At 42.7% G+C, this 16,647-nt stretch overlaps 2 protein-coding genes across 4 annotated transcripts in view; one reads left to right on the top strand and one right to left on the bottom strand.

Moving 5' to 3' along the window:
• Positions 1-5,852: 5,852 nt before the first annotated feature.
• LOC123991467 (armadillo repeat-containing protein 3-like) lies at positions 5,853-7,058 on the bottom strand. Its single transcript, XM_046293088.1, has 2 exons — positions 6,936-7,058; positions 5,853-6,386 (listed from the first exon to the last, which is right to left on the bottom strand). The coding sequence occupies exons 1-2, from the start codon at positions 7,008-7,010 to the stop codon at positions 5,979-5,981; spliced, it is 483 nt and encodes a 160-aa protein (XP_046149044.1). The 5' UTR covers positions 7,011-7,058; the 3' UTR covers positions 5,853-5,978.
• Positions 7,059-11,349: 4,291 nt separating this feature from the next.
• Positions 11,350-16,647, top strand: part of LOC123991265 (phosphatidylinositol 5-phosphate 4-kinase type-2 alpha) — a 38,270-nt gene continuing 32,972 nt past the window's right edge. For 2 of the 3 annotated variants that reach the window (XM_046292692.1, XM_046292691.1), the window contains exon 1: positions 11,350-12,419. In XM_046292692.1, coding sequence (XP_046148648.1) covers positions 12,279-12,419 — 141 coding nt within the window. In that variant the 5' untranslated portion in view covers positions 11,350-12,278. The remainder of the gene's footprint in view (positions 12,420-16,647) is intronic. The other variant, XM_046292693.1, reaches the window with a different exon arrangement.

Here is a 16,647-nt window from a genome sequence, read left to right as displayed (position 1 = left end):
CTCCATTGCTCCTGTCCCTGACGGGGCCTCTCTCTCAGCCAGAGCAGGCCTGTTTAACATGCAGCAGCATCAGTCCTACGTCCACTCCCCTCTCCCCTCTCCCCTCTCCCCCAATACTCTAACAAATAACAGAAGCACAGCTCCTACTGACCACTCTCTCACTACAGACTACCAGAACTCTACACACACCACATGAAAACAACAAGGTCTAGGTTACAGTAAAACTAGAAATATTTGAATATTAAATATGAGACAAATGAATATGGAGACACACAATCTGTGGGTGAGAGGGTACTGATTAGGGTTCAATATTTTCCCGCCATTTTACAAATGTTCCATCCAGAGAATAAATCATTTTTCTCCCGGGTAACCCGGTATTTCCTTCCAAAACAGGAAGTGTCATTCAAAAGCATTATCATTTTTTGATTAAAGCTTTGATCAGCATGATGAGCCATATATTAAATACATTTTATGAGCCCTACATTAACGACATTTAATGATACCAAAAATATGTGGACACCTGCTCGTCAAATTCCAAAATAATGGGCATTAATATGGAGTTGGTGCCCCCTTTGCTGCTATAACAGCCCCCACTCTTCCACTAGATGTTGGAACATTGCTAAGGGGACTTGCTTCCATTCGGCCGCAAGAGCATAAGTGAAGTCGGGCACTTATGTTGGGCGATTAGGCCTGGCTTGCAGTCGGCGTTCCAATTCACCCCAAAGGTGTTCAAAGGGGTGGAGGTCAGTGCTTTGTGCAGGCCAGTCAAGTTCTTCCATACCAATCTCGACAAACCATTTCTGTATGGACCTCGCTTCACTGGTACTAAGGGGTCTAGCCTGAACCATGAAAAACAGCCCCAGACCATTATTCCTCCTTCACCAACTATGCATTCGGGCAGGTAACGTTCTCCTGGCAACCGCCAAACCCGGATTTGTCAATCGGACTGCCAGATGGTGAAGCGTGATTCATCACTCCAGAGAATGCGTTTCCACTGCTCCAGAGTCTAATGGCGGCGAGCTTTACGCCACTCCAGCCGACGCTTGGCATTGCACATGGTGATCTTAGACTTGTGTGCGGCTGCTCGACTATGGAAACCCATTTCATGAAGCTCCTGACGAACAGTTCTTGTGCTGATGTTGCTTCCAGAGGCAGTTTGGAACTTGGTAGTGAGTGTTGCAACCGAGGACAGACGATTTTTACACGCTACACGCTTCAGCACTTTTGTGAGCTTATGTGTCCTACCACTTCGTGGCTGAGCCATTGTTGTTCCCAGACGTTTTCACTTCACAATAACAGCACTTACAGTTGACCGGGGCAGCTGTAGAAGGGCAAAGATTTGAGGAACTGACTTGTTGGAGTGGTGGCATCCTATGAAGATGCCACATTGAAAGTCACCGAGCTCTTCAGTAAGGCCATTCTACTACCAATTTATGTCTATGGATATTGCATGGCTGTGTGCTCAATTTTATACTCCGGTCACTCCGGTCAGTAACTGGTGAGGCTGAAAAAGCCAAAATCCCTCATTTGAAGGGTTGTCCACATACTTTTGTCAATTTAGTGAATATGATACGGGCTACTGCACATTACCCACAACAGAAAAATATAAAAGGCCATAGATGTAGCTAGCTATACACTCTCTTGGGTAAATAAATAAGGCTAATTGTTATGAGTGTGAACTGTATTACTGTATTGCTGTATTATACTGTATTATATGGACCGGAATTAAAAACATCGTTCAAACCATGATAAAGCAGAAGAGAACATGCGATTCTGGTGCACCACATGCTGCCTACAAAGTTGCAAGTATAGACTAGAGAATTGGATTTACATTTTGAAATATAATAGGGCCTGTCATTAGTAGGGTATAATATATCTTTCATAATATTCCCCTAATGTTATTAGCCTACCTCCTTTTTCTCGATTGTTGTTTCATTTTTTCCTTGCTTTCAACAGTTCAATTAAATACATTTTGTCCTTCCAAGGACATCCTTGAAAAATATAGGACTGGAATTAGATGCAGAAGGCTTTCACATCTCTTCACGAAGATTGAATGGTTATGGGTCTGAATAAAAACTACTATAGCCTACCACCATCATGTGTTCACTCGTCTTTCAAACTACCCGTGAGTCCTTTTGGCTTCTGTATTTAACATTCAGCAAAAAAGAGCTTGCATCCCTCTTAAAATAGTCTGTTGGTATATAAAATTCTAAAAATAGGATGTCCAACAAGCTAGTTTTTTAAGGAGAAGCCAATGGAGCACAGGTGCTTGCATATTGCGCAACAGACAGAGGCTATAAGTTAGAAGCTTATTATGCATACAATTATCATTAATTAGTTAAATATCAGGCTAATACTGCATTGAATGTATTACCTGGTACCTAGTACATCTACATATAGGGCTATATATCAATCATAACAGGGTCAGTGGCGAACGGTCAGAGCCCCACCTGTTTTCAGACCCACATTTTCTGCAAAAAAATGTATTTAAATAAATATACACTACTGTTCAGAAATGTCCTTGTTTTTGAAAGAAAAGCACATTTTTGGTCCATTAAAATAATATCAAATTGATCAGAAATAGAGTGTAGATATTGTTAATGTTGTAAATGACTATTGTAGCTGGAAACAGGCTGATTTTTTAATGGAATATCTACATAGGCGTACAGAGGCCCATTATCAGCAACCATCACTCCTGTGTTCCAATGGCACGCTGTGTTAGCTAATCCAAGCTTATCATTTGAAAATGCTAATTGATCATTCGAAAAACACTTTTGCAAGTATGTTAACACAGCTGAAAACTGCTGTCCTGATTAAAGATGCAATAACCACCTTCCGGAGACACCTGAAACCCCACCTCTTTAAGGAATACCTAGGATAGGATAAGTAATCCCTCTCACCCCCCCCCCCTTTAAGATTTAGATGCACTATTGTAAAGTGACTGTTCCACTGGATGTCATAAGGTGAATGCACCAATTTGTAAGTCGCTCTGGATAAGAGCGTCTGCTAAATGACTTAAATGTAAATGTGATAAAACTGGCCTTCTTTAGACCAGTTGAGTATCTGGAGCATCAGCATTTGTGGGTTCGATTACAGACACAAAATGTCCAGAAACAAATAACATTCTTCTGAAACTCGTCAGTCTATTCTTTTTCTGAGAAATGAAGGTGATTCCATGCAAGAAATTGCCAAGAAACTGAAGATCTCGTACTACGCTGTGTACTACTCCCTTCACAGAACAGCGCAAACTGTCTCTATCCGGAATAGAAAGAGAAATGGGAGGCCCCGGTGCACAACTGAGCAAGAGGACAAGTATATTAGAGTGTCTAGTTTGAAAAACAGGCGCCTCACAAGTCCTCAACTGGCAGCTTCATGAAATAGTACCCGCAAAACACCAGCCTCAACATCAACAGTGAAGAGGCGACTCCAGGATTCTGGTCTTCTAGGCAGAGTTGCAAAGAAAAAGCCACATCTCAAACTCCTACAATGTGATTTTCTGGATTTTTTTTCTTCTCATTTTGTCTGTCATAGTTGAAGTGTACCTATGATGAAAATTACTTGCACAATTGGACTTGCACAATTGGTGGCTGACTAAATACTTTTTTGCGCCACTGTATATATATACTGTATATCATTGAGTTAATAAAGCCGCATACAAACATGGTCTCTTTTTTATTTTCTTGCAAATACTGATATATGTTTTTCTAAAAGCAGTAAATGAGGCAGAATGAACTGTTTTGCTGCCAGACAAGGCTCCGCTGATAGCCAGGTGTAGCAGTGGTAAGGTGTTGGGACAGCTTTATGTAGGCCCTAACTGTTTGTGGGCACCGTTTGTCAAGGTTGTACTGCAATTAGAGTAGTATTTAGTGTGGTGTAGTGGCTTTGCTGGCAGGCATTCCACTTTTTTGTTTTTGTTTTGCCCGACCAAGATTTACATGCTAAAATCACCACTGAACAGGATGAAATATTTTGGATGCAATTTGAAAGGAGTGGATGGAGAAAGAGAGAAAGACTGCAAGGGGGCTCGCATGTGCACTGATTTAAAGCAACGATCTTCGAGTGATAGGCTGTTTTAAAACTCTGCAGCTGCAATTTTAAAAAGTATTAACTTTACAGGAGAGCGACAGGAGAGGAGAAGGGCACAGTGGAAGAAAGATCAGATGGCTTTCAGAGTCAGGGCTCATAGACCAGACACACTGAAGGGAGTGCAAACAATGCTAAGGCAAATGAGAGGAGGTCCAGAGTTTGAAGAGTTTTGGAACACAGCCCTGGGCAGTGAGGGGTCCAGAACAAATAAAAGAGGTACTCTACAAGCTACGCAGATATATCAGCCCTAAACTAAGGATTCAAACACCCGGTTAAGTCAAATACTGTACATGTCATTGAGTTGGTGTGAGCGATGATATACTCACACATCGGAGGGTTTGGGGTTAATAGCAATGACAGGCCATCGCTGGTTGACTGGCTGTTTCGACAGATCCTCTAGAGTAAATATAGCTGAGCTGTAGCTCAGTTGGTAGAGCATGGTGCTTGTAACGCCAGGGTAGTGGGTTCGATTCCCGGGACCACCCATACATAGAATGTATGCACACATGACTGTAAGTTGCTTTGGATAAAAGCGTCTGCTAAATGGCATATTATTATTATTATTATTATTATTATTATTATTATTAAATATCCTCTGGCCAGAACGAGCCTGACAGAAAGAGACACTCACAGACAGACAGAGCGAGAGAGATATAGAGCGACAGAGAGAGCGACAGAGAGAGCGAGAGAATGGAGGAGGTAGTGCTGAGATGTTACATACACACACAGTCCTCCCTTACTGTCCGGGGTCGTAGAAGCTGTCCATAGGGATGTCCTTGGAGGCCAGTGTGTTGGTCAGGCTGTATTCGAGAGACAGGTTGGAATCCACGCACACGGACACACACACACGCATGGACAAAAACACCAAACATACAGAACACACACAAACAAAATAAACATTTGTGTCCTACACAACACAATACACACAGGTAAACTCACATTTGTAAGTCGCTCTGGATAAGAGCGTCTGCTAAATGACTTAAATGTAATGTAAATGTAACTTCAGGGCAGACACGAAATGCAACTACTACAGAGCTAAAAAAAAAACTATTACAGAGCTATACTGCCATCTGCTGGTCCCTTAGTAAATCTCTCAAAACAAAAGCATTTCATTATGCAATCTGTCTTGAAATGTCAGAAGGGTTGGGTTAAATGCAGAAGACACATTTCCGTTGCAATCATTCCGTTGTACAACTGACTAGGTATCCATCTGTGGTATTGTATGGAAGCCAAAGTCATTTAATAATGGAAAACACTTAACCCACACACACTCTTGAATTGTATGTATTTTACCTTTATTTAACTAGGCAAGTAAGTTAAGAACAAATTCTTATTTTCAATGACAGACTAGGAACAGTGGTTTAACTGCCTATTCAGGGGCAGAACAACAGATTTATACCTTGTCAGCTTGGGGATTTGAACTTGCAACCTTCCAGTTACTAGTCCAACGCTCTAACCACTAGGCTACCTAACTTATCTTGTGGGGACACACAATTCAGTCCTATTCAAAATCCTATTTTCCCTAACCCCTAAACTTTACCCTGACCCTGACCCTAACCCCAAAACCTAACCTTAAACCTAATGCTAAAACCAACCCTAGATCCTAACCCTAATTCTAACCCTAACCTAAACCCCTAGAAAAAGCATTTGACCTTGTGGGGACTAACAAAATGCCCCCAGTTGGTTCAATTTGTGTTAGTTTACTATTCTTGTGGGTACTCCTGGTCCCCACATGTATAGTTAAACCCATCCACACTCACCCCAGCATGCACATTTCCACGGTATTGTTGGTGCACACGCTGATAGCCCAGCATGCATTGCGGCGTATCTCCTGTGATTGGACCGTAAGCAGTTTGACCAATGGGACAAGGCCTTCCGCATTTCTCAGCAAATCAGGAGATGGAATGAGAGGAGGGAGTTTGTACTTTTGGGAATATTTCATTGGTTCCATCATACCGGGAAACATCAAATTCTTGAGTTATTTGACCCAGATTTGAAACCCACACTACGGACAAAGACACACTCATGTCTGCCTGTTCCTCAGCATCGCAGGCAAGCCGCGAGGGCCTGCATGGCTCTGACAAGGGTGTGTGTGTCCACAGACTGCAGTGGCACCCTGGAGACTGCACCCTGGAGATGGCCTTGACAACGTGTGTCTGAATGTCCAGCAGGTTGGGAGTGGTGATGAACTGCAGTAACCTCTGGAGACCTCCAGTCTCATGGATCAGCTGGAGACGGTCTCTGTCCTCCAACCAGATAGAGACCACCTGGAGAGCTGCTACATGCAGATCACTGAACAACTACAAGACACAAACACAAGAAATGAGTCAAATTCTTTAAAATACTTGAGCTTTGCTTGATTTAGTTTACCTGGTAGAATGAATTCAATAGAAAGATCAAACTACAAGTTTGATCAAAAGCACCTTAAATACTTCACAATGTCACACCCTGACCTTAGTTCCTTTTTTATGTCTCTGTTTTAGTTTGGTTGGGGTGTGGGCATTCTAGGTTTTTGTTCTAGGTTTTGTATTTCTGTGTTTGGCCTGGTATGGTTCCCAATCAGAGGCAGCTGTCGATCGTTGTCTCTGAATGAGAACCATACTTAGGTAGCCTGTTTTCCCACTATGATTTGTGGGTAGTTATTTTCTGGTTGGTGTTTGTTGCACCTGTCAGAACTGTTCGTTTATCATTTTGTTGTTTTTGTTCGTGTATTCATCTTTATTAAAATCATTATGGATACGTACCACGCTGCACTTTGGTCCTCCTCTCCTTCTCCCAACGACAATCGTTACACACAAGAACAGTACTTTCAAGTATGTGATAAATATAAATATATGACCCACACAGACCTTGTTGCAGAGGAACTCCAGCAGCCTGTCAAAACCCTGCTTCTCCCTGAAGGTGACCTGTGTGTTGTTATCCATGGTTACGCTTGCCGGGGTCCTCAGGCAAGCTGCTGAATGACCGGGAAATCAGATCTCAACAGCTACAGGAGAAGAGAATGCCATTTATCTCATGCACAGACACGCGGCTGGGGAGGTCCTACACACATGTAAAATGGGGCTTTAGCTCAGCAGGCTAATTTAGTCTCGTGGCGAGCAGAAGACTTGAGTTCAAGCCCCATCGGTCACACACACAAAACACACACCTGCACCAGGTTGTAGATAGACTCCTCAGAGTTCTTCTTGACTTCAGGGTCAGGGCTTGATAGCAGCTGTATGAGCGGCTCTAGTCCTTCCTGGTCCGAGATCTGGACCTTATAGTTGAAGCCACCAACAGGGAGGCCAGGCACAACTCATGGACCACCACATGCTCTGGCACCTGAACACACACATATAAACACACAGAGAGAGAGAAAAATACATACAGATACAATGAAATGTGAAATGTCACAATGATTTAATGACTGGTGGAAACATATGATTGATACTCAAGAAGATGAGAGCCACACCGCTACCAAACGCTCAGCAAGAGCATACTTTCAGGTGACAGCTTTCCCGATTACAGAAGCATTGACATCCAGTTTCTTCAGAATTTCTTTTACATCACATTTCAAACAGAGCAGAATACGAAATGACCTAATGTTTCTGGCAACAATCTTGTCTTCAGCCACAATTCACCACTGTTTACAGTGCGACCGACCCTAAATAACTGATTTTGTTACTGCATTGTGTTACTAATCCTATATCAGCAGTTGTTACTATCCTACATCCGTAACTAGAGAAGGGTTCCTTACTGTTGGCAGCCATGACCCCCAGGGCCATGAAGGCGTTGCGGTGGACCAGCTTGTCTTCGTGGGATATGAGGCAGAGGCTCCACTGTCCCAGAGGCTCCACTGTCCCAGAGGCTCCACTGTCCCAGAGGCTCCACTGTCCCAGAGGCTCCACTGTCCCAGAGGCTCCACTGTCCCAGAGGCTCCACTGTCCCAGAGGCTCCACTGTCCCAGAGGCTCCACTGTCCCAGAGGCTCCACTGTCCCCAGCCCCAGCAGAGAGCTCCTGTTTTCATCACCTACCACCATGTGGAGACAGAGAGACAGGGAGATAGATGGTGGAGAGAGAGGGATTGAGAAAGAGAGAGAGAGAGAGAGAGAGAGAGAGAGAGAGAGAGAGAGAGAGAGAGAGAGAGAGAGAGAGAGAGAGAGAGAGAGAGAGAGAGAGAGAGAGAGAGAGAGAGAGAGAGAGAGGGGTCTTTATGCTCAATAGGTAAGCTGCTCCCAAGCTTTGGTCCAGGCTCAAATGAATATATCGCTTTCATTGCACAGCTTTCCACAGTCCAGTTTTTTCAGATAATGTGATTATTTCAATGAAGAAAGGATACCATATTTCTATGATGTTAGTTCTCTCAGCAACATCAAGGGTAAAAACACCTTTTCATGCAAATTTGTGGATGGCTTAGCAAGCTTTAGCCAAAACCTCTTCAGGGGAATTGAGCATGAGGACCACAGGGGCTGCCTTCTTACTCTTGATCAGCAGAGTGTCAAACTAGAGAGAGGGGAAGAAGAGAGAGACTATTCCATTTGCTTTGGCAATGTGAACATCTGTTTCCCATGCCAATAAAGCCCTTTGAATTTAATTGATAGAGGGAGAGATTAAGTTGTTTGACTTCTCATTAAATTGACCCCCACCACCACATATCTTAATCTTCTTACCAGATCCTTAGATGAGGGCTCACTCTCTTTCTACATTTTCTTCCCCATCCTAAAACTACAAACAACATATTTTTCAGAAAACGTATTTACCCATTTATAACATGCTGTCAATGTTTACATAGGTGTCAACTTTGGCATGCACTGGCTGAATTTAGCTTGTTAACTAACGCTGTCACGCCCTGACCTTAGAGAGCTGTTTTATTTCTCTATTTGGTTAGGTCAGGGTGTGATTTGGGGTGGGCATTCTATGTTGTTTGTTTCTATGTTTTAGTGGGTATGGTTCTCAATGAGGGACAGCTGTCTATCGTTGTCTCTGATTGGGAATCATACTTAGGCAGCCTTTTTTTCCTTTTGGGAGTTGTGGGTATTTGTCTTCGTTTGTACATGTATAGCCTTACGGAGCTTCACGTCGTTGTTGTTGTCGTTGTCGTTGTCGTCGTTGTTGTTGTTGTTGTTGTTGTTGTTGTTGTTGTTGTTGGTGTTGTTGGTGTTGTTGTTGTTGTTAGCGACATTTGCAAATAAAGAAAAATGTATGCTCACCACGCTGCACCTTGGTCCATTCCATACGACAAACGCGTTAACTAGCTAGCTAAGGTTGTAAGAGAGCTTGCTAACACAATTACCCTGGACGTCCAAATGAGGTTGCTTTTAGGAAATGTATGATTACCTTTCTGATTACCATTTGAATAATTAACTGTTTCTTACATGTTGTTCAATTCCGCGGAGTTTAATTTCCGCGGACGATCAGTACCTAGCTATCTTGCATACAGGTTTTCAGCTAGTCTGTTAGCTAGCAAATAATGTTTTGGAAAGCAAGTTTGACATTTCATTCCAAGGCGACGAATGCCACAATTTTAGTCAGAGATCCTATCTAATTCTTAATTCTATGTTTTTTTTTGTGTGTGGAACAAACTGGAAGCTAGAAGTTGGAAGATTTTCATGAAATGAAAGAAAGCCTTTGGTTTAGAATGTGCCACACTCTTTTATGTGAATAATAAGGATTTGTATTTTAATTCCTAATTATATGGATTGGACCACAAGCCAAAACAAACAATAAAATGCATTCCATGACATTTTTACATGCAAGTTGCACTTGAAGTGGTGGGAATGACTGTAAAAACGATAGAGTAGGTAGGTCCTTTATTTGGTTGATGATTACCGTCATACAAAATCAAGAGACTATATTTCATCAGTTAATTACTGCAAATCACATACTGTGGCTTTTTATCAACTGGTTGTTCTGGTCATTTGCCAACATCCTCAGCATGATGTTAGCTTTGCATGCCTTGGCAACACAAAGAACAATTTACATTTCACGCAGCAGATTATAATATTTGCCCTGTAGGCTTATTTTGCATGCACTGCTTGTACAGTTAACACTGCTAACACAAAATAACAATTTGCAAAGCTTACTGGCATGTTTAGTGGCTTGGAGACTAATTTTGCATTAAAATAACAACCTGAACATTTTATGAACTGTTTGGTTAGGGATTATTGGTTTACCTTTATATAGGGCAATATACATGTGTGTCATTGTGCTGCTGTGTATTTATTTTACTGTCTGCCTGTCTGAATGTCACCCACACCCACTATTCTATTCTATTTCGCAGTAATGGTGTGGCTGTGCCTTTAAGAGTTGGCCTGCCTGTCTCCCACAGCAGCACAAGAGGCTCCTGGCATGAGGAGGGTGAGTCATAAACCAAATGAGCTCCACATCATCACCAGCAGACAGAGCGGGGCTTCCTCCACCACAACGACGCCCTGACACAGCACAGCGGCTCGAAACAGCACACTCTGCACTGCTCTGCACCAAAACGACCTCTAAAAGCATTACAGCACCTCTGGCCCTGCGGGACACTGTCACTACATTGTCAGCGGCTTGCCTGCCCTGAGTGATACAGATTCATCTCAAATAAAGGTTCAAGATTAGGGGATGTGGGTGTGCAGATATTTTAGAGCTTTTCATTAATGTATTATTAAGGTTTGCAAAGGGACATGCATACAGTAGCTTACATAGACACACATACATGCACACGGTTGATAATATGACTTTAAAATAAAAAAGGACCAGCATTTATCAATGTCATTTTTCTCAAATGAGTCACATTTTGTATGAATACAGTGTTTTATTTGAGAGAAGGGAATCACATTTAAGAGAGGGCGAGAGAGAGAGAGACCATACTTGGGGAGGTTGGACTGCAGTGTGTTGGTGCGTTCACTAACACTGGGAACTATGGAGAAAAAAAGTCGCGTTCACGTCATGTAAATTATTTGCGTGGAGCTTCCTGTTGGTTGATTCTGATACATCCCAAGTGGGAAACCCGGGTATCATTGTGCATTCAAGATAACTGGGAACTTGGAAAAAAAGAGGACAAATCATGACGTCCGCGAAATTCAGGTCAGAATGTTGGAGTTGTAGAAAGATGCCAGTTTTTCTGAAGTCGGAGGATTCCTAGGATTCCGTGTTCTGAGTTGTCTTGAACGCAACATTAGCAAGAGGGAAAGACGGAACAGAATGGGAACGTTCCAGGCCGCCTACATGACGCATATTATCATATCGTTAAGTCATATTGCTGGGGTTCTTGCAATGATAAACATTACTTCCGTATTTTGAGATATCTGATACAGATCTGTAATCTCTAAGATCTATATAAATGCAGAACTGGATTCAACAATGTGGTCAATTGTGCAAGGCGTAATACAATTTAGGCTACCTGGAACGCTACTATTGTCCAATCTGTCTGCACGAGGGAATGTCGCTCTGGCTGTCATCCTTCCCTGGAGCTGTCAGTTGACAGTACAACACCGAGCCGAAAGCATCGTAGGAAAGAACACAGTTTTGATAAAACGTAGATTTTAGATTTCTCCTCTTTGGCACTGGAACGGTTGGGCCACTGTCATATTTCGAGGCTGACCAACAAACGCGTAGGAGGGAGAAAAACCAAAAGGACTGAATAGCTAGCTAGTTAGCAAGCTAACGACCGTTAGCTTTGGCCAGTGCTGTGTGTGCAGTACCAGTAGGCAGGCGAGCTTGCGTTGGCATTTTAGTGTAGTTGGTTGGGAAAATGATTGCTACGGTTGCATTAACATGTTTATTTTATTTCACCATTGCTGTGTTAGCTTCCTAAATGTTTTGCCTGGATGCGTCCAGTCAGTAGCTTGGTTAGCCAGAGAGCAATGCTAAATGACGACGTCGACTCAGTGAGGCTGTCGTGTCGGGGGTGAGGAGTTTGAGGAAGGAAGAGGTGACTTACGATGTTGGGGGGAAGTGTTGGGTTAATGAGCTAGTGGTGCGTTAGTTGACAGTGAAGGAAATAACGTTAATATTTTACAATACATTATCAACGACCGTAATTTCGTTAACCAGCTAACTAAAAGCTAATGCAAATTAGAGAGGCTAGGTAATACAGAAAATACTATTGTTTTCGGCTTGCTCGCAAGCTAAATGCAGAGGGAGGGTGATCATTGAGTGGCTACTCTCTCAGCTCCATAAATAACTGTCACTGACTGAGTGATATCCAGCCTATTTCACATAACTAAAGATGGCTACAGCGAGCAGCATTGCCGCATCTATTGCGAGCAAGACGAAGACGAAGAAGAAACACTTCGTGGCTCAGAAAGTGAAGCTTTTCCGAGCCAGTGACCCTCTGCTCAGCGTCCTTATGTGGGGAGTCAACCATTCGGTAAGTCGGTTCGTTGGTGGTGGGCAAATCGATGTTTCATGGCCCTGTAACGCTACTAATAAGTTAAACCTAAAGCTCAGCTAGCTAACAATAGTGTCATCTATGTGTCAGAATGTGGTTGACTTGCCATACTAGAGACTGGCAGGGGCAAATCAGGGATGACTGCTCGCAGTGGTTATTGTCCTGTTAATGCAAATCAGCATCTGGTCACATTAGGCTTGATTTTTGAATTGAAGTTTAACGTTTGTTGGCTTTCAATAGAGCTTTGGCAGAAATGCAATACTAACTAGGTAGCTAAGTGGGCATTCTCATGTTGTTGGGCTAGATTGTTAGCCATATGTGTAATTTCTCAAACTCCACATATTAAGACATACCACACTGCCTGGGTAAATGTGAATTGCTGATAGACTAATATTATGATAACTGTTTGCATTCTCAATGTGACACTAAGTAGCTTACCCTCTGTGTTTTAATGTGTGTGTGTGTGTGTGTGTGTGTGTGTGTGTGTGTGTGTGTGTGTGTGTGTGTGTGTGTAGGATAAGCTCTCCGAGCTCCCAGGGTCCAGTGTCATGAGAGAGCAGATATTTCCATGTCAGAGCTTATCATCACTCTCTGTCCCTTCCTCTGTCATTCACTGTACACAAAAGGAAGTCACAGTCTGAGCCATGTAGTTTAACATTGTCACTGTCCCCATGTTACATAAAATACTAATTAGCATTTTTACCAGAATGTTATTGTTTTGGATACAACATTGAAGTTCTAAACCTCAAATGGAGTTTGCTGAATTCTTTAGCATACGTCTGTGGAAGAGTGGCTATGGAAAGAGTGAATGATCACCATATTCTGGGTATGTCAGCATTACAGTAGATTCTCTCTGCAATGCTACACTGGCAGTTTAAAATAATTGACATTTTTACTCACTGTATGCCATGTAAAAAATATACTGAGGAGTTTTAAATAGTGAGTAGAGGTTATTTAGTAGATGGACATGAAATGATTACTCCAGCCTAGCCAAAAGAGTAAACCAGAGATTACATAAAACAGAAAAGAAGCCCAAGAATAAACCTTGGCTGTGTTACTGTAAAGGCGTCCGCATGCTTCTCAGCCGGAACAGTTTGGTAGAGTTTGTGCATATATTATGACATTTTGTGACATTTTTGTTTGTTTTGGACTTCAGTGATTTTTCTTCCCGACTGTTCAGACTCAAATTGTTCAGGATGCAAGCCGAAGTCTACGCCCCTTCGTCGGCGATTGGTCAACAGTAGCGATTCTTCAATAATGTCTTTGTTGCCATTCAACGAGAGATGATTCATCCTCTAATACTGCACCAAACATCTTAGCTAGATGTAAAATTGCACAACTAAGATCTCTTCAGAGAAAATGTCAAAATGAATGACCGATTTATTAAGTTATCTAAAATTAATTCAGACTATTTTGAGGAAGTTTATACTGGCTACAGTGTCACAAAATGGACAAACGGTACTATTGCCACTTTTTGTCATTTTTCAAAAGGTAATTTTCTTTCATAATCTTTTTTTTAGTTGTTTCCAAAAATGTTTCACCTCGTTTCCACCCCAATTTTGTGAGGGTAGTTAGTCTTGTCCCATCGCTGCAACTCCCATACGGACTTGGGAAAGCCGAATTCGAGAGCCATTCGTCCTCCAAAACACGACCCTAACAAGCCGCTCTGCTTCTTGACACGCTCGCTTAACCCGGAAGCCAGGCGCGCCAATGTGTCAGAGGAAATGCTGACGACCGACGTTAGCGTGCATGTGCCCGGGCGCCACAAGGAATCGCTAGAGCGCGATGGGATAAGGACATCCCAGCTGCGACACAGCCCGGGATCTAACCTGGATCTGTAGTGAAGACTAGCACTACGATGCAGTGCCTTTACACTGCTGCGCCATTTGGAAGGCCCCAAACAAAGGCCTTTTTTCAGTTCAGCTAGCTGAGTTCGGCTAGGTGCCAGCCAAACGGAAGCATGCTGATGCCTTAACAGTGAAGTGTTGGCCAGACACAGTGGTGATCTCGCTATCCTTCTAGTGGTCCATGTGGTGGTCCTCTACTGTTCCAGACAGATGTTAAGCCCCCTCACCCCCTCAGTTGTTCTCCCTCATTCACGCTGCATCAGAGGCTGGTCAGCCCAGCTCAAACTTCTATAATAAAACAGTCTCTTTTGGTGCAGGGTTACTAATGTGAATGAGAAGAGGGGACACACACACACTCTCTCTCTCATGGAAATAGCCTTGATTGTGCTATGCTCTCCACTGCACAGGGCCTAAGGGCAATTACATGGTAATGGAATTATGCTGAGACTCAGATTTTTCCCTTTAAAATGTATACCAAACAAAAAACATTGATTTTAAAAGTTTAACCACCCATAAAATGTATGCACAAGGACTACTTTTACCAATTTACCCAGAACATTTTACAGCAGGTAGCCTAGTGGTTAGAGTGTTGGCCAGGAAACGAGAGGTTGCTAGATCGAATCCCTGAGCTGACAATGTAAAAATCTGTAATTTTGCCCCTGAACAAGGCAGTTAACCCACTAGGCCGTCATTGTAAATAAGAATTTGTTCTTAACTGACTTGCCTAGTTAAACTAAAAAACAATTTTTTAAAGAAAAAAGAAAATTACAAAAATACATTTGGGAACAAAATAAAACTGAGGGAGATTTTACTGTAATTCTGTTACCAAACTTTGCATCTTTATAGTTTTTGTAGTAAATGTTTTTATTTTATTTACTGTGTAAATTGTTTCAAAGTAGTCATTGTGCAAAAAAATCTGCATTTCAGCATAATTCTGTTACCATGGAATTGCCCCTAACTAATGTCGGTGTTAAGCCAGGGAGGGGAACCAAGGGAGGTTACACAATAAGTGTGTCACGACCACAACAGCCTACCCTAGATGGTATTCTATCCCAGTGGTAGTTTACTGCATGTGACGTCGTGACCACACCTGTGACAGGAATAATTCTATTAGCTCCCAGAGAGTTAATGCCCTAAGCTTTAGCTCAGTGGGCTAATGTGGTCCACTTTAGTCACACAGACAGTATGTGTTTGATTCCCGGCCAGTGTGGCGTAGCCTGCATGCTCAAACTTCTCAGGGTGACGGATAACTATGTTTTATGTGTGAAGCTGCTTGCTTTACAGTTTAACTCCTCATGGTGGCAATGACTTTCTCTTTCTTGCAGACTTGCAACAAGTTCTAAATTGGTCAGTTAGTGAGGGCGATAGTTAAAAATAGAAAGCCTGCTGGTTGTGTTTGAGCTGATGTCTATGCCCCAGGTTAGAATAGGGTTCAGATGTAATGTCTGCTAGCGACGGAACACTGGAATGGGGAGAGGGGGAGGCCTGACAATGTGGTCCACCAGTAGAACTGTGCAGAGGCAAGACGCACGCACACACACACACTAAGGCAGGCAACTAAACAGAACCCTTATCTCCTCAGGGACACATGAATCAAACCCATCCACTCACTAGCACTTCCTGGAAACTCACCAGCTCACAGCATTCCTGCAGCTCTAGTATCATGGGAAACCAGTGACAGGACTAGACAATTCAACTGTTAGTCACTAGACGGCCATGGTAGAGAGGACGGAGAGAAGTCGCTAGAGAACTTTTCTTGATTTGCGGCAGCACCTCTACTGTAGTTGTTTGAGCACAAATTTAATTTGTGATTTTTAAAGCGCTTAGCCTCCTCTGTGCCTCGGTCCTTCCAGCTGTGTGATTGGTGGTAGTGCATGAGTGACAGCAGCTAGACATCTCTGTCTATAATCCTTAATCTCCTCGTGTGGCGAGATAACTAACTCAGTCTGACAGCCAAAGCCTCACAGATATCCCTACTGTCTTAAGGCCTTGAGGATATAGGACTTAGCTTAGAGAGAGACACTGACTGTTGACACGTAGCTCAGCCGTACAACAGGGACCTGTAGTGCTCCATCCATGGACAGAAGCTCTCTAGAATGCCTGTACAAATCTCTGGCGAATCATCATACATACAGAGGTTGGCTCTAATGGGCACATTGTACACATTGTAGATGTACTATTTCAGTGATAATTTGACGTGTAGTAGCTTTATACATTATAAATCAGTGAAAGACTAGAGGAATGTACAGTCACTCAGTAACCAAGCAGAAGTGAGAGAATGTATGTGGAGTGCTGTAACGCTTGGAACATTAAAAATCAAATCACATGCTATAACATCTGCTAAATATGTGTGTGAGTAG

The sequence above is a fragment of the Oncorhynchus gorbuscha genome, linkage group LG12 (genome assembly GCF_021184085.1).
Source record: "Oncorhynchus gorbuscha isolate QuinsamMale2020 ecotype Even-year linkage group LG12, OgorEven_v1.0, whole genome shotgun sequence".
Lineage (NCBI taxonomy): Eukaryota > Metazoa > Chordata > Actinopteri > Salmoniformes > Salmonidae > Oncorhynchus > Oncorhynchus gorbuscha.
The sequence above is the reverse complement of the archived record's forward strand: the minus strand, read 5'-3'. Positions and strand labels throughout refer to the sequence as shown.